The 23,470-nt window shown below is 33.9% G+C and overlaps 2 protein-coding genes across 3 annotated transcripts; one reads left to right on the forward strand and one right to left on the reverse strand.

Annotated features, from left to right (window-relative positions):
• Positions 1-2,260: 2,260 nt before the first annotated feature.
• LOC123534425 (collagen alpha-3(VI) chain-like) lies at positions 2,261-18,380 on the reverse strand. Of its 2 annotated transcripts, none has more exons than XM_045316669.2 (6): positions 18,233-18,380; positions 6,896-7,039; positions 5,966-6,045; positions 4,242-4,316; positions 3,660-3,759; positions 2,261-2,845 (listed from the first exon to the last, which is right to left on the reverse strand). In XM_045316669.2, the coding sequence occupies exons 2-6, from the start codon at positions 6,972-6,974 to the stop codon at positions 2,295-2,297; spliced, it is 885 nt and encodes a 294-aa protein (XP_045172604.2). In that variant the 5' UTR covers positions 6,975-7,039; positions 18,233-18,380; the 3' UTR covers positions 2,261-2,294. The 2 variants fall into 2 exon arrangements, with proteins under 2 accessions (XP_045172604.2, XP_045172601.2); XM_045316666.2 differs by lacking the exon at positions 18,233-18,380 and adding an exon at positions 9,320-9,407.
• On the forward strand, positions 10,746-14,589 carry LOC123534424 (toll-like receptor 4). The gene has a single exon (XM_045316665.2). The coding sequence runs from the start codon at positions 10,957-10,959 to the stop codon at positions 13,696-13,698; it is 2,742 nt and encodes a 913-aa protein (XP_045172600.2). The 5' UTR covers positions 10,746-10,956; the 3' UTR covers positions 13,699-14,589.
• Positions 18,381-23,470: the final 5,090 nt, after the last annotated feature.

The following is a 23,470-nucleotide window of genomic DNA, read 5'->3' on the forward strand; positions in this document are numbered from 1 at the left end:
TGATCTATAATATGGTATCAGTTAAGGACGTATGCTAGAATTTGGTGCGAAAATTTTCCCAATAACAGAATTTCTTCAAACATTGGATATTGAAGGACAATCATCTAAGAAACAAAAAAAAAAAAAAAAAAAAAAAAAAAAAAAAAAATCATAGGTCACCGCTATCGAAAAAGAGTTATCTGCCCTTGAAAACGGCATTTCCACCAAAAATGACGTTTTCAAGGGCAGATAACTCTTTTTCGATACCGGCGACCTATGATTTTTATTGCATATTTTTGTTTCTTAGATGATTGTCCTTCAATATCCAAAGTTTAAAGAAATTCTATTATTGGGAAAATTTTCGCCCATCTGATATACAGGGAATTCTAGCATACGCCTTTAATTGAGTACGTTTCCAATTCTAGCTATGTTTTATGTGATATAAGTCGGCATACAACAAACACTATTTGTTTTAACTGTAATGTTTGGAGATCCTGGATATAATAAGGCATCAAACATACCTGGAGCTTCCTTCAGATATAGATCACAGAGAGCTGGAGCTTCCATCAGATATAGATCACAGAGAGCTGGAGCTTCCTTCAGATATAGATCACAGAGAGCTGGAGCTTCCGTCAGATATAGATCACAGAGAGCTGGAGCTTCCTACAGATATAGATCACAGAGAGCTGGAGCTTCGTTCAGATATAGATCACAGAGAGCTGGAGCTTCCGTCAGATATAGATCACAGAGAGTTATTTTGGGAAAGAGTTCACAATGCTTTGATAAATTGAATATTTTCATTCGCCGTCTTCTAAAACCTCATTGAAACAATGGTAGCCAGATATTTTCTTTTTAAATAATCTGATTCATACTATATAGTGAATCAAATCTATAACTATGCGGTCAAGCAAAATAATAGCAATATCTGTGATGTGTGGGAGTAAGAGGTGTTAAACAGTTTGAAAATGTTTTGAATGGTTGCACCCTATGCTTCTAAACGTTCTTTTTAAAGATTTTGTTCATAGAGGCACTGGCATGTACAACAGTTCTCACGTCTCACAGAACTATATTATACAGAACAGTTAAATAGACTGCATACAAACAGTGAATGTTTTGTCACAAGGAAGGCATTGACTGGAAAAGTGGACTACATGCAATTGCTTATTCACATAATAACAGAGTTATTATAACTTCAGTGCTGCATTCGGCTCTGTTTAATTGATCGCTTGCGCCAGATGTGATCCGGCCTGGCAAAAAGAGAACCGAATGCACCCTTGCACATCAAAATACTGCTTTAATTAGCCTTTTGTTATATGCATATACCTATTTTTAAAAAAGTGTTTTATCAGTCACAATTGACAACACTTTTAGTTAGATAAAACTGAAAACTGGTTTAAAACGGTGAACTGTTTTAGCCATGGAAGGTTGAAACGTCATCATTACGTCATTTCTGACGTCATATTTGACATTGCAACTAAAGCAGTAGTGTCATATTTGAATAATTTCCTTGATTTGCCTTTAAATATAAGACTCATTCATATTAAACATACATTACACGAAGGAATTCTAAGGTTGGTAGTAGGAACTTTTTTTGAATTTTCAAGATATCTTGATCTGATTTGAATCTATCGCTTAGAGAATTGAAACGGTATTTTCCATTAAGTAAATTTCAGACATTTCGGACACGAAGGAATTTAAAAAATAAAAGGTAAGGGTAGATTTCATTTGTTGGCAATTGTTGGTGGTTGACTATAATAAAACATTTCAGTCATTTTGTCAAAGGTTTGAATATTGATTAACAAAATAGGAAGTTTTATTGATCTTATTGTTTTAATTACCTTTCTTTATGGTTCTAATGTAATACGTTCAGATGCAGTAATAAAAGTAGTGTATTTCTGACCATGTAATTATGCATAACATCTATTTGGACAGCTGTTGCATCTGATTTTACATAAAAATTAAAGCCTTAAGGAAGTTTAACTTTTTCATGAAAAAATATCCATAGATAGAAACCATGACCGTTATTTATCCGTTCGTCAGTCAGTATGTCCGTTTGCAAGGCCATATTCAAGTGGAGTCTGACAGAAGACCTCATGACATGTCTTCTATTGAAAACATCATCATGATCATAGCAAAAGTTGCTAGTTATTTACGTTATAACAAACTATGAAAGTAAGGTATTAATACGTTTGTGCTACAAATGCTTATGAAACCCTCTGCCTTCAGCTATAACATACTAATCTGTTTCTTAATCAAATGAAAACTACAAAACTACGCAGCATCAGATGCAATAGGCAGTTATATTTCAAAAACGATCACATACAGAAAAGTGCAAGAACATGTGACAAACTCTGAGATAATGAAGGGTAGTCGGTGACGCTAAGCACATGTTGCGGATCAGTTGCTAACGAGTCAAGCTGTGCGTTGGAACCAGAACCTACGTTGATTACAGTCATGGAGGATAAGATGGCATTTTGATCATCATGGTGTAAGTGAGAATGTGTATTTTTCGTCGCATGATTAGCGATGATTAGAACAGCGTTCGCGTAAGCTGGCCTATCCCCGTTGTGACTTCCTTGATGCAGCTCATTATTCAAGAAATGTGTTACGTCATTGACATCTACAAGGTTAGTGCGGTGGTTGAATTTGATTCTGTCCAAAGCTTGGAGAAGATCCGATTTAGTTGTATGAGAATTTAGATGGAACTGTCTGTTAACTAATACTTCTATCGATGCCAAGCCTACTAGATTGTCAGTGGGACCGATATCAAGGTGTGATACTAGGTCTTTTAGGAACTGGATGATGTGTTGAGAGGCTGAAGAATCAGTGGAATCTTGAATGAGGATTTCAATGTCTCGTTTGCAGGCTGAATAATTAGAAAAATATAAACTTGACATTTAAAGACCTACTTTGTCATAGTAACCTACTTCACCTCACAAATACTTCATAAAATTATTCCAATAATACAAGTATAATACAGCTATACTACAAGATGACAAGATGACAAATAGACAATTCAGACCCTTCCTGTATTGATGCGTGTTCACAACTACGTTTGCACACTTCTCAAGTCAACCTCTTTTCAATACAAATTTAGGCAAATAACTGTCTTACACTGTAGAAATAAAATGTTATCTACACTAAAATTAATACATCATGTACTGTGCATTGTGCTACACTAATTCAATTAATTTGTTAAGAGATTTAACACATTGTCTTGGCCTTACATAAGTCACTATCAGTTTGTAAGTAGATACTTGTATTTCTCATTTTTTTATGAAAAGCATGTATAATTAACTTCATGGACACACAAAAGCATTAAAGTTATTCTATTTTGGGTCTTTGAGGGAAGAATTTACACCAAATCTTCAAAGGTTTGTAACGTTTGTGCTTTTAGTATAAACCCACACATTTTTAGAAAGGTGTTAAAAATTTATAATTTAATAAAACAAAAGTAATGTTAATACATAATGTAACTTCAAAAATATTCAAGTCATGCGAATAAAATTCCATAAAGTGTTACTAGTATATGCAACCCAATGGAAGTTGAACATTCTTTGCCAGACACAAAACACTGAACTTGTGCGGTAAACTTACGTCTTATATTATTTGACAACAATGATTTTTGTACAAACTAAAGTCTATTAAAATGAGTTTTATGTATTTTCAAAAAGTATAACCTGGGTGATTGCACATGTCGTCTGTACAACAATGTACGTTGATATCACGTGACTGGAGACCACGTCTTCCAAACGGCATCAAACCGGTGCCATCGCACATCTATTAAAATATGTACAAAAGAAATTGTACGAGCAAATATTTAAATGTGAAATTTGCAATGAAGAAAATTTAAACTTTATCGACGCTATTGTAAATGCGTACATATATTAGTTCCCCAAAAACTCCTTATGAAATCAGCACTTCATCAAACGAAGTAAAAAGAGGAAAAGCGATTACATTTAATTCTGTTCTCAGTGCTTAGAACTGTGTTATTTTCTCGTTACCGCCTAAACAGATACCCTCGAGCCAGAAGATTCCATCCACGCCTCTAGCTTGAGATAAATTCTTGTATTCTACTATGACGCTGCAGTCTTTTCTGACTTAAAACATATAACTGGCATGTTCGTTTTGAAATGACAGCAATATGAATATACTGTCTCAGTTAACTGACTGTCAATGATTCATTTCACTTAAACAAACATAGATGTAAAGCCTGCATGTCAAATGGGTACTTCTTCGTAGAGTAATGACACGTTAGTTACCTCTACACTAGCACAGCTCATTCTGTATTCATGGTGTCCATCTCCAGAAGAGGTCAGCTGATGAAGCATACATTGCTGAAGCAGAAAAAGTCACTGGTTTTGAAAACTGTTAATATATGATAGGCACGAGGATCCTGCAAAAAAGTTCTGTCATTGGGTTCGGATTTCTTAAGTGCTACGTTTTAGCAAAATTTTTTTTATTAGAAAGCTTCGAAGTATTCCCCCTTTACCAAAACACATTTTTGTAACCTTTTTACCAAATCGCGAAAAGCAGATAAATGGTCTTCTTTTGGTATCTGTATGAGACACTGATAAATGGCGCTACCAAGAGAACTTCTGGACTTATATTTCTTTCCAGAAAACATTTCCTTAACTTTGGAAATAAAAAAAGTCACAGTGACTCAGGTCAGGTGAATAAAGCGGATGGTTTACAGCTTTTTTCCACCTTTTTAGAAGCCAGAAAAGACTTAACAACATCGCACTTGTGAGAGGAGGCGTTGTCGTGTGTAAGATGGACTCCTGACCGTCCTTTGCTTGGACGTTTCTTATTGTTTCATGTTTCACTTTCTTCAGTACATAGTTCTTGTAGAATCGTCCAGTTACTGTATGACCAGATGGACAAGGCTTTTGAAAGACTGGCCCACTAGAATTGAAGAAAATTGCGTACAACATCTTTTTCGAACTTATGGTTCTCTTAGCAATACAGGGGCGTTTTTTTTTCTTTTCGCTTCCATTGCTTACTATCAGCCCTTCTCTATGGCTCAAACATGTGCACCCAGGTTTTGCCACCTGTTACTAAGTTAGATTTAACTCGACTATCACAGTCTTTGTATGTTTTCAGAAGTTCCCGGTTGTTTCTTTTGCTCCTCAGTGAGCAAATGAGGTACACACCTAGCGCAAACCTTTCTCAGGTCCAAACGCTTTTGCACGAAATAAACGGATACCGTAAGCCATTGGATACACCATTCAAGTGCAATGAAGCATTTTAAAAAATACCTGGGATAAACCTACGGAAGTCCATTAGTAAAGTTTTTGCAGTCGTAATTAAAAAGAAATCACTTGCTGATATGAAAAATTTGGTGTGTCAAGGTATGTCGGAGATGGAAGTTTCCGTGCGCAATCAAAGGGCAACCATGTATTCATACCCAAATAGAGTCTCAAACCAAAATTTAATGCCATATATTTACAGTTACAGCAACTCTTTTAATAGCGAATGATATTAAGTTGAGTCGCATTTTTCATCGGCAATGTTCGGCAAGTGCACGTACCTCAGATTAACACACGACTTCGTGTTCAATGAAGCGTTATGAACTAGGATATGTCACATCTGCATTAATGCGGGTTGAACAAATTTCTTAGGTACTTGAATGCAATAGCTGCATTTAGTTCGATTAAACGAAACGCATTTGGACTGTAAGTATATACATTTGTATTTATTAAGTTTGTTGACAATGATTAACTACAAGAGATACATTCGACAAATTCTATTTGAATTGTTCTTTATAATAATTATTTAATTGAAACTCGGTATCTCGGATTACAAGATTACTTCAAGATAACCGAAGTTCGACTTGAAATGATATTATTTCGTGTTTTTCTGGACGGGACTTGAAATTGTCTTCGAGATAGCCGGCATTTTGAGATGAGCGAGTTCGCGATATCGAGTTTCAACTGTATTTTGTGTACTGACTTTATTATCTGGGTGGCTGATGAAAAAGAATCACCTCTCCAATTTGGCAGGTACGTGTTGTGTTACAGTCTGTGAAGTTCTGAACAGTCGCGTCGCAATGGTGGCAAACTAGAGCTGAAAGAAACGTTTAAACATATTTGTAGTACTACACTAATGTTATAATATTTTGACGGTGACTATTATACTTGATTATGAGCAGACGAGTGTTCGATGTTTCAGCAGAACAAAACATGTAGAGTCTAGCATTTTATTAATAAATTCAACTTGTATAATATAAACTCATTATAAAAAACGCATCCATCAATAATCCTCTATTGAATACACTGGAACTTCGTTCGGTATAAGAGTAAAATCGTAATACATACAATTGAATTTTGACAGACAGAGAGAACAAAATATCAATAATAATTACTTTTATTTGTACAAAAGTTGTCATTGACTGAAATCGATTTAGTGGCATACTAAGTTTCTATTAAATATTTAAATATGCAGCTGGAATATAGAAAGGTACTCAGTTCTGGGAAAATGGCATAAGAATAATGCTCCAGCAAATATCTTCAGATACTGTCAATAAAGTTAGGGCATACTTCTACCAGAAATTGCTTTATACCTATAATAGGAATACTGTTGCAACTCGGTATCTCAAATTTAAAGAGATCGAGCGCATTATTTCTAGATAACCGAAATTCGACTTAAAATGATATTTTGTGCACGTGTTTTCCGGATGTCTTCGAGAATTTTGAGATAAGCGAATTCAAGATATTGATTTTCAACTAAGAATCTAAATATCATATTAGTCTCTTGTATAAAAGAAATTATCTTAAATGCAACAACCTGCTGGAGATCGTTTGTTGTACAAATATCTATTTTCGTGCCTTTTTCTGTTCGCATTTTATTTACTGACGAACTTTAAAATACGACGTTCAAGCATGAACAGTAAATATTCAGATTTGAATTTACTTACGGCATTTTTTACAGAATCTTGGACATGCAGTGGAGGACAGACCAGGGTCATTGCAAAGTCCCGGATTCTGGTGCAACATCAATTCACATGCTTTAGTATCTATATCTTGACAAAGTCCTGAGCAATATGTCACTGATAACAGCACTGGAAACGAAAATTAATAAAAATGCTTTCTAGTGATGTCACAAAAAGGTCTGAGCAGTATGTCGCCAGTAAAGCATTGTAAAGGAGTTATAAATCACGTGTTCTTCTAGTATAACATGACACAGATCTGCGCAGTATATGACTGATAGCGTATCAAAAATTCCCACATGATTTTATCTGTATCTCGTGACCAAAGGAACCCGAACATAACTACATGTATAACAGCACTGGAAAGAAGAAGTCAAGCTGTTTGTATTGAAAGTTCTTATCAAACGTTTACTAAAATTAACAATGATTTTCAAATTCGCAATTTATTAACGAATAAAAATAATCTTTTTCTTTTCAAATTACAGGAGCGAGCTTCATGAGATGCATGTAATGTTATTTTTGTTCAACAGATCCATTTTTAGGTAGTTCTGCACGTTCGAAAATTTCTTACAATGTAGAATTTGATTAAACACTGATTTTTCAAAAAATCAGAATATATTTAGAAAATTCAGCAAATAAAGAAGATGCGGTCATGTGCTTGATTTTTTACTAGACTGATTTGAAAATTTGTACCTCACGCATTTTTTCATAGTTGCAGTGTATGGGAAAATCACAACTTTCATAATAGTTTTCGAGAATAGTAATTTGTCTACGATGTAGATTTTAATGAATCTTCACACAGTCGTAAATAAACATATGTTCTATATTGTGGTGAAATAAAATGTATAGGTCAGTGTGCTTATATTTGAGATATTTGATCATGATTAAAGTAAACCGCACATTTCAAGGTAATTTTAAGACATTAATTTGAATTAATTTACGTGTCAGATGTTTCAATATCATATTTAAACTGTAGAAAGATAGTATCAGTACCATTGTAATACATTTACTCACGGGTTGCCATTAATTCATAAAATGATTTTAATTTTCGTACCCCACATCCAGGTTTTATTCTACGTTTTCCGGATAAATGACGTTACGCCATCACAGAACTACCTCAAATCGTCAGTCATGACTAATTTTACTTGCATTCTAATATGAAAAGTCCGTGCATATATCTGTTAAAACACAGAAATTTGACGTGACGTAGATGTATTAATTGGCATCATACAGGCGCCGAGAAAAAGTGCAACCATATATGATTTTCTACTTTATATAAAAAGATATTTGAGAATCAAAATGATCATAATATTCCGGTGTTACACCTAATTCACTCATTCTTTATTAGGTATGTAGAATCACTTACTAGACGTCTACGCACAAGTTAATCAACGGGACGTGTTACTACGCGTATTTCAACATTTACAACACTGTTACGCGTTAACGTAACGTCGACTTACTATATTTTGCGCCATACATGCGCCATGAAATAGTACTTTCCTATTTCATCTACATGTAATTGTTTTCATAAGATACATCAAAGAATAAAAATGGTACATAGCAGAACCATCTTTCAACACAATTCAACAATACGAATCTGTTATAATTCATTCGGGCTGCAAGTCGTGCTTTAGTCAATTTGTGACTTTGATCTACTGACCCGGTTCATGTGTTTTGCACATCGTCTCACACCCGCTATCTATTTGCCAGGTTTGAAGTCAGTACCTAAAATTCTTATCAAATGATGCTATGGACAGGAAATATGACGGACAGACTTGATCTTTGACCTAAAATCTTGACCTTTACCTTTGCCGTATTGATGAGTTGAATTTTGACATTGACCGTTGACCTACTAACCAGGTTTATGTACTTTGCACATTGCCTAATTGCCGTCTACCTATATGCCAAGTTTTAAGTCAACACTTTGAATGGTTATTACGGTTGCTTTCCGTACACGAAATATGGGGGACTAATTTGGCATTTGAGCTCCATTTATGACCTTGAACTTTGACCCACCGACCCGGTTTATATGCTCGCATCACTACCTACCTATATGCCAAGTTTGATGTACATACCTTGAATGGTCGTTAACATATGCCCCCGGACATGATTTATGACGGACGGACGGGCGTATAAAAATAAACATTGTTGCATCTTTCAACAATGCAGTTGTGTGTGAAACTATGGGAAGCTAAAATATATAAAATATAGCTTAGACTGTATGCATTAATTGAAATAATGTGTAAATATAACAGTATGCAGTCGCTTTTTGTCAAAATTTTTGTCTTGCAAGTAAACATAAGTTTTGTTAGATCTTGTTGAAAAATAAAGCAAAACGTTTAATATAATACAAGAATTAAAGGTAGTTTAAGAAATGATATTGTTAGCATTGTTAAGAAGTCTCAAATTTACCTGCTAAAAGTTCCACCAAAAACGACATGCTTTGTAAGTAGCTGTTTATTATATTGTACATGACGGTAGAGAAACATTTTAGGTCAGAATAGATAATGTTCCAAATGTAGACGTACAGACACGAGAAAGATATTATAAACTTGATATGAACTTTCGATAACTTTGTCATTCCGTAGATGATAAAATTAGATATCTCGCCTTGTCTTTAATATTTTAATACCACAGTTCAAGCCTAGAAATGATATTACTATAAGATTCAAATTGACCTTTAACATGGATGTCAATTCCTGTCTTTATTTTATTTAATACTGCACCCTTAAATCTCATTCACTGTAAAATCAGTGCGGAATTCCGGAAAAAACAGGTTTAACTCAGTGATTACTTAGTACACATTTTCTAAAACGAATTTCTAAAATTAATTATGCAAGCTATATATGATGCTCTAATTTTAAATTCTTTGACCCCTGCTTAGTGTTAAATATGATATCCTTATCCAGAACAATATTAAAATGTAAAAACCTAGAATTCGCCATTCCTTATTTCGTAATCCGGTGCTGTTCCTTTGTCAAGGGGATTTGCTCTTATTATGAAGATATATTGGAGCCGCGCCATGAGAAAACCAACATAGTGGGTATGCGACCAGCATGGATCCAGACCAGCCTGCGCATCCGCGCAGTCTGGCCAGGCTCCATGCTGTTCGCTTTTAAAGCCTATTGGAATTGGAGAAACTATTAGCGAACAGCATGGATCCTGACCAGACTGCGCGGATGCGCAGGCTGGTCTGGATCCATGCTGGTCGCTTACCGACTATGTTGGTTTTCCCATGGCATGGCTCATTGGTATTTTCATAAGATTATAATACTACGCAATTACCTTGATTTTATAAGATGCCATGTGATAGTCAATTGTATTAACTAAAATGATAATTAATTGTTATGCAAAATAAATCAAAACACCATCTTATGATGTTTGCACATAAATATTGACATGTTTAAACAGTATGTGAGTTTAACACTGTTGTTACTGGAAGACATGTTTTTGACAAAATGTTTGTCTAGGCACTTAAGCAATATCTTCAAGTTACTTGCAAAAATATATTTTGAACAAACAGTGGGTTAAAAAACAACAAATATTCAAAACTTAACATATAATTATTTTTTCTCTAAACTTTTATCAGGATTTATACATTGTCGCAAAATTGCATTAGTTACCATAATAATAAACATGTTTTAAACATAAAGGATCGTCGAAAATGAAAGTATTTCCCGACAATATCTGGAGAGGTCGGTATACAACAAACATTAATTGTAATGAAAGGAAAAGTGAGTTTCTTGATTTACATGTTATCTGTTTTTCCACTGTTATGTTTTAACTTCCTTCTCGCCCTTCTTGACACAAGTCACTTGAAACAACCTGTTCACACATCTTTTAACGTTGTAAATGAATTAATTCTCATACATACTCTTCCATAAACACGTGTGCCATTTTTCCGCATCATGATTCTAATTTATGATTAATTTCCTTTACGTTTATGGGAAGATATTGAAACGTTTTACTCTGGATATTGTGTATATATTACGAGCTATTTAACTGAATCTTATGTCGACGAGTGATTTACTTGGTATCTCACAGAGAAAATGAGGAATTTATCGACTTTTGCATGCATATGGTTTATGATATGTTACTGTAGAAACGTATCTGTTGCAATGGATAAAATGCAACACTTTACTTCTGAACGAAAAGAAACTGTAAGTGATACAGATAATGCTGCAGATGTGTATGAACAATTTGAAAAATGCAAATGGTTCAAGGCATGCATATGTCGTGATGAGAGCTATTACACAAACTCCACATATATGTTAATGGTTAATTGCACCCAAGCTGGGCTGAAAGACGTACCACAGAATATTCCGAATACCACGACAGTACTGACATTAGACAACAACAACATAACAGACATTAAGCCAGGAGCTTTCAAGGAATTAACAGATCTAAAATATCTTGACATTTCCAATAACAACCTAAAACAGCTGAGACACGGTGTGTTTGAAGGACTTAAAAACCTGCATACCCTTGAATTAAGTGGAAATAAAATTCGTTACAACAGCAAAGCAATACCAGCGCACGTGTTCAAACCTCTAGAGAAACTCGGGCGTTTAAATCTCCACCAGAACTTAGATGGTATTTCTAGCGACGAGAAATACCCTGCCACTTCAATAGCAAACCTTAACCAATTACATCAACTTTTGATCGATGGATTACAAGCTGAAGATTTCGGATATACATTTGCTACTATGACCAATTTAACAACACTGGAACTGAGTAGCAGCTGTGGCAGATGCAATTTTAGCACAGTTAATGTAGACATGTTTAGAAATTTGAAAAGAATTACCAGTTTGAAATTAAGCAATTGCAACATAAAGCATGTTGAATCTGGCAGTTTTTCTGAACTCAAGAATTTGAAAAATCTTGACCTGTCTTACAACGAACAACTGCATTTTAGATATTTGCCTAATATAACAATCGGCTTGCAAACGCAACATCTGAAAGAGCTAAAACTGTCAAAAATACATGAAACATTTGGCGACTGTACACGGCTTGAAAAGGAACATTTGATATATCTGAAACACATGGACATTGATGACCTGTTTCTTGATGCAAACAGGCTTGCATACATCACCGAGGAGGCGGTTGATTTCATTCCTCGGAAAATACAGAAGTTGTCACTGACAAACAACATGCTACTTGCTGGTGAATACGTACATAGAGTATTTGACGGTGCTGTGTTTGAAAATTTAAATCACCTCACATTAGCTGAACAAACTATGAACTATGACCCAATGGCATTTTTCAACAACAAAACAAAAGAAATGTTGCAGTCGGTTTACAATAGAACCGCGGAAAATTACCTAGCTAAACAGCATTATCTAGAGCAAAATACAAGTATGAACATAAATGTTCACATACTACCAAACACGCTATGTGCAAATTGTCAGGGCAAAGGTTTAAACAACGATATCATATTGCATTTCCCACAGTCGCTTAAAGATGTAGATTTCAGCGGATTACGAATCAGAAATACATTAAAAAATATTTGCATATGTGAACCAAACTCACTCCTCAGAATGAATTTAGAAAGAAACATCTTTTGGAGCTGGCAGGGCCCTATTACTGGCCTATCTAAACTGTTAGACCTAAATCTTGCTTGGAATTCATGTGATACATTGTCATTTGATGTATTTGATGGATTCACAAGTTTAATAAAATTAAACTTGAGCAGAAATTTTATTGAACGGTTTTTACGAAAAGACACCGAAGGGCGAATTTTCCGAGAGTTAAAGAGTCTTCGATTTTTGGTATTAGCTGACATTAAACTTCGATATCTTCCACAAAAAATATTCAGTGGTCTGAGATCTATACAGCGAATAGATCTCTCTGACAATTTTCTAACTCAAATTGACTTAACATTTGACCACACAGTTCCGTTACAGGAACTAAATCTAAGCCATAATCTACTGAACAAGATCGGCAAAAATATCATGGATATATTAGATGCTGTTGCAAACCTAAAGCCTATATATTACTATAGTTATATTGACCTGTCGGGCAACAATCTTTCATGTACCTGCAAAGACAGAAATTTTGTTGATTGGGTTTCAGTCACAACGGTACGCTTCATACAGTTGGATGATTATATGTGTAAGTATGAAAATGGTATCTCAACGAAGTTAAAGTTTGCAGAAGAAATAAGCAAGCGGCTGAAGAAGGACTGTGCGGATTATACTGTGCTAACAATATGTGCAAGTTTGGGATTTGTATTATTCCTTGCTATCATTATTCTATGTATAATATACCGATATAGATGGGATCTGCGGTACTTTTACTATTCAATGAAATTACGGATGAACAGAAAAGGACTTCTTCTTCACCCGGATGACGACGACGGCGAATTCACGCATGACGTTTTTATTTCATACGCAAACGAAAATGGAACATTCATTAAAAATGATTTAATTCCCGAGCTCGAAGACAAACGACAATTACGGCTTTTAGTTCACGATCGAGATTTCGAGTTAGGAGAATTTGTAAGTGATAATATTGTTCGAGCAATAAGCACTTCCCGCAAGACGCTTATTACTATGAGTCGGCATTTCCTGGCAAGTGATTGGTGTATTTTTGAGATGAATATGGCGAGGATGGAAGCAATTAAAACTGGACGAAATGTCTTATGTCTAATCATGTTAGAAGAAGTTCCCATGGAAGGTCTTCCTTTGGAAATCCTGGATATAATAAGGCATCAAACGTACCTTGAGCTTCCGTCAGATATAGATCACAGAGAGTTATTTTGGGAAAGAGTTCACAATGCTTTGATGAATTGAATATTTTCATTCGCCGTCTTCTAAAACCTCATTGAAACAATCGTAGTCAGATATTTTCATTTACATAATCTTATTCATACTGTATAGTAAATCAAATCTATAAGAAAGCGGCCAAGCAAAATAGTAGAAACGTCGGTGATGATCGGGAGTGTTAAACATTTCATTACTAAACTGAGTTTTAAAAGGTTACATCATTATGCTTCTAAACGTTCTTTTTATAGATTTTATTCATTGGATATGTTTGTATGAGGCACTGGCTTGTACAATAGTTCTCACGTCTCGTTCACGTGGCACCGGCTGACAGAACTATATTATCCAAACAAATAAATGGACTCCATACAAACAGACAGTAAATGTTTAGTCACATGCCAGACAAAAAGTAGAAAAGTGGACTAATTCACATATAACAGAGGTATTATAACCGACTCTGGTGGAATGATCGCTTGCGCCAGGTGTGATCCGGCCTGGCAAAAGAGAACCGAATGTACCATTGCAGATCAATGTACTGTTTTGATGACGCTTTTATGTATGCATATACCTATTTTAATGTTTATCAGCCGCAATTGACAACAATTTTAGTAAGATAAGACTGAAAACTTGTTACAAACGGTGAACATTTTTACACATGGAACGTTGAAACGCCATCATTTCGTCATTTCTTACGTCATATATTAGACTTCGCAGCTAAAGCAATATCTCATATTTGAATATTTTCCATAACACAGGCTTTTGCGTTTGTTAGCAAGATGTATTCTGTATTTCAGACAGAAAATTCCTAGTTATGTAATAAATATTCAATTTGGTAATTGTGCTATACAGATGTTTGTAATGTAAAGATGTTTGTAGGTACAGATATTTGTGTTTTATAGATAATTATAGTGTTGTACAGATGATTGTGTTGTATTGATCCTTGCGCTATACAGATGTCTGTGCTGTTCAGATGTTTGAAGTCTTGTACAGATATGTGTGCCGTCCAGATGTTTGTGATGTTGTATTATTGAATTTGGAATTGTAGTTGTTTGTGGTATACAAACGTTTGTGGTGTACAGATGTTTGTGCTGTTGAACAAATATTTGTGCTGTTTTATAGATGTTTGTGCTGTTGTACAGACGTTTGTGTTGTATAGATGTTTGTGGTGTACAGATGTTTGTGATATACATATATTTGGGCCTATATAGATGTTTGTGTTTTACGTATGTTTGTGCTATATAGATGCTTGTGCTGTACAGATACATTTTCGAATTTAGCAAAAGCATGACGTTTGAGTCCATTTCCAAAAATTAGAACCCCCAAGATTCTCTGTCTTACGAGTTGGCCCATTCTTGAACAGTAGGTTGCATCATAATAATTATCAAACCTTACATTATGTCCCAATTAAATACCATTTAGAATAGTATAAGTAGTAATTTCCGGGCAAATACTTAAACAAGGTGATTAGAGACAATCGGTTAATTACTGGCTTGGCTTAGTAACAAAGAAGTCCCTCTTAATTCTCAAGTGTTATTATATTTATTAATTAGGAACCTCTTTACTTTGACGTATCATTGATCCTTATTCTACGTTTCGATTAAGAATATTTTAGGCATTATCGGCAACAATATGACATATTTTGCCACATTCCCGTAATAAAAATGAGAACTTAAGCATATAAGCAGCTGTTCAAACAGAAACCAAAGAATCAGTATCATTAATATGTATATAGAAATCTTCAGACAGCGCGAGTAATAGGAATACAAATTCAAACTGTCCTAATAATAAAAATCTTCATACTTTCCTAGTAATAGAAATAAAAACCTTCATCATATCTTAGTAATAGGAATAAAATCTTCAATATATCCTAGTATTAGGTTTTACCTTATATATCCCAGTAATAGGAATAAAAATACTTCAGTATATCCTAGTAATAAAAATAAAAATCTTCAATATGTCCTAGTAATAGGAATAAATATCCTCAATATATCCTAGTGATAGGAATAAAATCTTTTAACTGCGTTAGTTATAGAAATAAGATTCTTCGAACTAAGTATGAACATAACCGGAATAAAAGTCTTCAAACTATGTCGTACCCAGAAATAGGGATATAAATGTTTAAAAGTACGCCGGTATAAGAAATGAAAAGTTAAAATATGCCAATGATAGGTATAAAAAATCTAACTATGCCAATTAAAGGAATATAAATCTTCAAACTATACTGTTATATTAATAAGAATATTCCACCTATGTGCAATAAAATCTTCAACCTATATTATGACAGGGAAGAAAATCTTCAAACTATGCCGGAAAAAGGAATAAAATCTTGAACTATGTCAATATTAGGAAAACAAACTCAAACTACCGGTATGTCAGTAATAGAAATAAAAAACTTCAAACTATGCCAGTAATAGATATAAAAATCTTCAATATATCCTAGTAAGAATAAGAATTTTCAAACTACGCCAATATTAGGAATAAAAATCTTTAGACCACGCCAGTGACAGGAATAAAAATCTTTAGACCACGCCAGTGCAGAAATAAAACATTTCAAGCTATATTAGTAATTGGAATACAAATCTTCAATTTACCATAGTAATAGGAATAAAAAGAACATCAAACTACGCCATTAATAGGACGAAAGTCTTCAAACTATGCCAAGAATAGGAATAAAAATCTTCAAACTATGCCGAGAATTGGAATTAAAATCTTCAAATTACGCCAGTGATAGAAGTAACGCTAGTACTACGAATACAAATCTTCAAACTGTAATAACAATAGGTATGAATGTTCCAACTACACGATTTTAGAAATGAAAATCTTCAAACTTTGCAACTTATAGGAAAACAAATCTTTATTCTATCATAATAATAGGAATGAGAATCTTCACTCTCTCCTAGTAATAGGAATAAAATTCTTCAAACTATGCCAGTAAAACAAATAAAGATTTCAAGCTATGCCATTTATAGGAATAAAAAATCAAACTATGCCAGTAATAGGAATAAAAATTTTAAAACTATGCCAGTAATAGGGGAAAGTCGTACAAATATGTCTTAAACATGATTTGTCTCAAAGAATAATACGGGTTGTACAGAATGTGATGCGAGCGCAATTTAAACTCATAATAAATGCCCTTTATGCCGTGACTATGTAGTAAGGGTGTGTTTATACAACTCATTCGTATATTTGATTAGAAGCAGTTTTGTCGTAAATACTGTTAGTACATTTGATTTGACTGACAACTTAAAACAGGAAAGACTATCGTTTTAACAAAATCGTCACCTGTCCGGAAACTTGTTGTATCTGTATAACTGTATCTATCCCCGTGTACAGTTTCACTAGTTTTGCGCTAAGACGTCAAATTATAAAGAGAATAATGATGCTAAGGGTGTTGATATTCGCAATATTGTGTAACCATTTAAAACAAGGAAAAAATGAAGTGGTAAGACTCTTCATAAGATGCAAGAGCACTTGACTTATTTCAAAGTGTACTTATAAAACATTCTGAGTACTTCAAGTAATTCAAATGATCACTTAAGATGACTAGATAGCGACAAAAAAAAAAAAAAAAAAAAAAACGCGTGTTTCTGTAGGTTTACGAAGTGAGTGGTCATTTTTTGAAAATGTTCACACCTCGATGTTGCAACAAGAACTGGAGAGGCTGTGGTTTACTAAATTGATAAGCACTTATGGTAATTTTAACAGTGCCTCCATAGTACTCTGGGCAACTGATATCAGAAGATTATTGTACATGATTAGTAATGTTTACTCATATATTTGTTCAATATCAAATCGAAAGTTATCAAAACATGTTTGAAAGGAACAACTTCTTATGATTGTTCAGGTCTACGAATATTTTCGGCGGGAGTGTCTGATTGTGATTAATCAAGTACTTGTTGTTGTGTTTGTTCTTAGGATGTTCATCCCGGAAATCTTTACTTAAAATGTTTTAATGAAATTTCTTGAAATATTTAGACACATCAGCTGTGGCATTTCGTGGAACACATTCTTCGACATGTATGTTTTCAGAAAAAATCCACGCTACGTCTAAATTTAGAAGATTGTCCAAACCTTGAATCGGTCAATTTCAGTTCCAAAATATATTTCATTGTAGATTTAGTCTGGTTATACTGTTAGGCGTAAAAAAGCGTATGCACTTTAACTCCAATCTTATTCTCATATCACTTAAATGTATATTCATCAGGATGATTTCTGGGAATTTGAATGGAAACAAACTTCATTTTATATCTCGTTCCGACTCCAACGATGACCTAAGATGACCAAATGTTGTTCTCTATTTTGGATATACATAGCAACAGTATATATATACACACATGGTTCAATTCATCCTCAAGTTCTCCCGAACGCTATGGATAATAGTATTAATAAGGATTCGCGCTCCATTTCAGACACCTAAAATTTCTAAACATTTTAAACAGATTTCACCGTTCTTCCTTAGCATATAATGTATAATGCTAAAGATAATTTCATAATGAAACCTTCATTGCCATCGACATATCTTGAAAATTCATATTTATATGTTCTATTATATGGACATACATACCAGCAATATATCCACATGGTTCAATGCATCCTCAAGCTGACCTGAACGTTGTGAAGCCAAGCAGAAAACAAGGATTCGAGCCCATCACCATCACAGTGCGTACTGTCGCGCTTCGCCATCGTACAATCGTACCTTTACGCTTCGTGTTTGTACGGAGCAGGTGTTGGCACGAATGGAACACCGTAGTGCTGAAATGAAATTATTTGTAATTCAACATATCTATTATAGACATGAAATTGGAATTCTGCGACTCTACGGAAGTTCATATTTTACTTTAATCATCTAGTTATATAATACAGTTGAATCTCAATATCTCGAACTCACTTATCTCAAAATTCCTTCTATTTCGAAGACATATTCAAGTCAACACACAAAACTCGTGCGCAAAATATCATTTTAAGTCGAATTTCGGTTACCTCAAAGTAAAACGCTCTATGCCTTGGAATTCGAGATACCGAGTGTCTATTGTGTTTGATATGTTTACTCTAACATTGATGTGGGTTTCATATTTTGCATTTAATATGAACACAACCTTTATGTATGGCTTTTTGCAACAGATGTTTCTTACATATTGCTTCTAATTAGAAACTGCAATGGTTCTCCTTTGAAAGAAAATAAAACATATACGTAATGCCTTCGACTGTTGAACGGATCCACCAAGCGAAATTTTCAGATCATGGTCTGAATAATCTTCCAAAATGTTATTATATTTAAACAAAGAGCTATACAAATAAATATCATTTATGTGTATTTTATACTTCTTTGATTTAAACCAGTTTACTGTAACTGTTACAATTACTAAATTGATACGTTCTGTATGCTTTTGGTTGATTCTTTCATTCAACAAATAATGTTCATTTTAGTTGTCTATTTGTCTATTGCGACTACGTATACAATACAAGCCCTGACTTTTAACTCACAGTTCATTTTTAAATGCTCCCTTGGTGCATCGATAATTCCATTGTGTACTTCTGATGATGCATTAGTTCTTGTAACGTTGAATAATTACTTAATTATCCATCATGGGCAATTGAGCCTGGCGGCTACAACTAGATAGACATTTCATTTTAAGATCACAAACATTATTAACTTCTTCTCGGGGCTAAACACGTATATCTTCAGTATATTTTGTCTGTAGGAATATCAGTTTGACTCAAATACAGGCACCATAAATTATGTGAATCAAAATAAACAAGAATCAATAGTCTGCAATATTCCAAGGAGATATAAACAAACTTCTATTTTCTTGGTCAAAATATTAATCTCTTGGTAATTACAGTCTACTGTCAAGAATTGCTTTACTGACCTATCATGCGATTTCTGTTGCGGATCCGACCTGGCAAAATCTACTCGAACCGAATACAGCATCCAAGATCGAGCTACTATTGTAATAACCCTATTATATTTAACGACCGGTACGTACGTATTCCTTCGTAGTGTATTGGTCAAGACCGCAGGAAAATGTTTATTGCCGCGGCGACATCGGATAGATTCCCGAATTGGGGATGTTTTTGTTCTTGATTTCGCATTTTTAAGATAGTTTAGAAACAAAAACTCATGGTCTAATGTTCATAATATGACCAAAATTTAATTTTAGAGAAAGATAATTTTTTAGCCAAAATCTGGAGGTCAGTGCCTTTCAGAGAAATGTTTGTAATATTCTTTCAGGCAAAAAACATAAAACATTTCTGCTTATCTTAATTGCAAAATGTGCTGATAACACACTGGCTGAATGTATAATTAATTGTGTAAGTACCCGTTGTATACTAATGCAGATTAGACTACGTAATGGACTAAATGTAGTACATTACGTGTGCGATATCCAGAAGTGTTTAGATGTTGGGATTTTCTTCCTCGTTTGCGGCATCAACCGCGCACATTAATCTGTGCTTAATATTTGTGCTTTACAGGTTATGAGAGACGCGTTAAATGTACAATGTATTACTTCAAGCCCGATTCCATTAACGTATTAAATGTTTAAGGATTCCAACTGATACTTTTGTAACCTTAAACTGGACCATAGACTAATTCATAGTTAATGTTTTGAATAGTGTTTACGTTACAAGGAAGAATTACCCCCATTTTACAAACTTCACAAGATATTTACGTTTTAGGCTGAATGCATCAAAACATATATATTCTAAACGAATTAAAAGCATTAGAGAAATGTCTCATTTTTGTGGTATAATTCTGAAAACACACGGATCTGGATATGATAGACTCATATGATCAGATAATATCTTTTATAAGCAGGGACTATATTCTGATCGACAAGATACAGATAAAGTCCGTCTCAGGGGTATTCTACAAGACAATAATGTCTTGTTTCCTGAAATTTGACTGACAATGAACACAAATGAAATTGACATTATATAAATTATCTGAATTTCAGTTTCTGAATATTCTGCATTGAGACCTCCAATTATGTCTTTTGTTTTTAACTGAGGGCTGTTTGGAGTACCCTGTGTCAGTTACCGAGCGCATACCCAGAGAAACAAATTTTAGTAAAATCCCGAGCGCACTTTCCGACAAATAGAGGTATCAATGCATCTATTAATGGAAATGTACAAAAATAACGCGCTTTCTTTGAGGACTTAAAAGTTTGTACAGAGCAAAGACGTAAATCAACACTGGATTTCACAGGAACTGGAATCTGCTGTTTGTTTCCTGTTAATTTTATACAGAAAATCAGACGGATGCATGTGTCACCATTTGTCTTTAGGTACTTATATGCCAACTATTAGGACGATTAAAGAAATTATTAGTCGCTTTTATGCCATAATTTGTTTGATGAAATATACAGACTGTTTAAGTAGAAGTAGTAGTGCAGTAATACGAATTAATGTAAACATATCACCTCATTCTTTTACTATCTTTGCAACGGTGTTGAATACATGTAGATTATTTAAGAAATTATTTCGACTCGTAGATGTGTTGCTTATCAATACTTAATATTTTTTCTATTTACACTTTTCAAACATTTGATCAAGATTTTATACATTAGCATTTCTGCCATGGTTGAGATTCTTAAAAGCGACCCAGCAAGTTATGATGTCATAAAAAATGCCTATTTCTTTGTATATCTCTATCTCCACCTTACAGTTCTATCATCTATTGTTACTAAATGTCGTCCATACGCAGCCATCTGTAAGAAGTAATCAGCAACTAGTAATAAAGCTACGTACTTTATCAAATGTTCCATATTTAGATGGGACACACAACCATTAATTCTAAGAAACCTAATAGGATGACACATAATATTCTCTACGGTTTCAGAAACAGGCTTAAATGGAAATCATTGAACTGGAAAAAACATTACTTCTAGTTGTAACATCAGTTGAAGTAATCTTTTTTTTGTGGCATTTTCTACAGAAGATGCCTAATTTATTTATCAAAATGTAAATTGATTCAAAATAACTTTTCCTTTCTGTTCGCCACTTATTACATTACGACTCACGTCAAATTTAAAAGAGAAAGAGAAAGAGAAAACGAGATTGGTTGACAATTGGCCAAATTTATACAAAGGAAAAAGGAAAGTGAATCATGTTTCTATCATTAGTGCCTTAATTTATATTCATTTCACAATTTGATTTTAGATGTATAGGAGATATAACAAGCAAAACTGCCAGACATTTTTTTCTATTATGATTTTTATCCAATCGAAGAGAAAACCTATTTGACGGTCTGAAGTTTTTATTTAGTTCACTCTACAGACACCTTAACTGGCTACATGAACTAGAAGTCCGCCCACTTCTGCACTGGTTTACATACGTTATTGTGCTACTAGACAGCAGCCTACAACTGCAATAGATACCTTATTGAACAGGAAGTAGCATGTCTACAACTATTATACTAAAACACATACTTTGATGTATGACTTGAGACCTTTTAATCACTACACTAGGATACAAAAGTTGAGGTACGACTTGAGGCCTTTCATACACTACACTAGAATACGTACGTTATTGTACGTCAACAATGCTTCCAGTCCCTACACTAGTATACAAAAGCTGATGTACGATTAAAGGTTTTTCAAGCACTACACTTGAATACTTATGTTGATGTTCGGAAAGAGGCCATGCAATCACAACACTAGTATTCGACAAAAGGCCGTGCGTTCACTACACTAGAATACATATGATACATTTTACCTTAGTTTGCGATTTAATAAGTATGCCAAGAAGAAGCGTGTTATTGAGAAATGCATTAACAAACAAAATTACATACTTTAGATGATATTACAGGAGTGTCCTTTCATATCTTTTTATTGAAGGAGTTGAATAAAATATCCAAAAACATCTTATCAACTTTATTCAACGGGTTTATAAATTCAATGTGGAAAGACACAAAATTTAATATAACACTCTTTCTATCACATGTAATCTTTTCTTGCTGAAACATTAAACAAATCTTTTTCCACCTATTACAGACCAAGTCAATTCAACCAACGTCTCCTGTACTTAAATCGACGTCAATGTCAAAGCTTTATTGCACTAGTGTAATTTCAAAAATAGTGTAAAATTAAAAAAAATGGGATATTTTATAAAACGTACAATACCCCGCTTATTTTTATAGGGATGCATGTCTTACAGGTTACTATGAATGCAATGCAATGCAATATGAGTATTAGGTATGCTTAAATGTCAGAAACAAATCTTTTTCATTTTAATGTTGACATAATTACCACACCCACATTTTCAATGTCTAAAACGGATTTAAATCTACAAAAATAGTTTTGTTTTAAAAATTTTAAAAAATATTTTGCTGCTTCAATGACATAAAAAATGCTTCAAAACGGAAAGATAAAAGTAGAGTTCACCGTGCATCTAAGAGATATATCAAAAATAAAATTTTAAAAACTGGTGAATTTTGGTACTTTTAGCTATTTTTTTCAGTTTATACTTACTAGAAAATCTAGGGAGAACGTTTTATTTCAGTTGTAGCTTATTATTATATGTATCAGTCAGAAAAATATCAAATCCATTCCTGATCTACGTAAATAGATATTTAATGTTACCGACTCTTACCCCCGATGTGCACTTTATGTCAGATTAAGGCTGATACCGGCCAAAGGTAATTTTGATTTTTTTTCGCAACATGTAGAATCTGTTTGGTTTAATGATGCGTTATTAACCATATTAGGATGTTTTAGTACTTATTTTGGGCATAAAGTTTATTAGGAAGAAATATTCAAAGACATATTTTTCAAAAATTGCGGATATCCTGAAAAAAAAAACG

Source organism: Mercenaria mercenaria, chromosome 12 (genome assembly GCF_021730395.1).
Source record: "Mercenaria mercenaria strain notata chromosome 12, MADL_Memer_1, whole genome shotgun sequence".
Taxonomy (NCBI): Eukaryota; Metazoa; Mollusca; class Bivalvia; order Venerida; family Veneridae; genus Mercenaria; species Mercenaria mercenaria.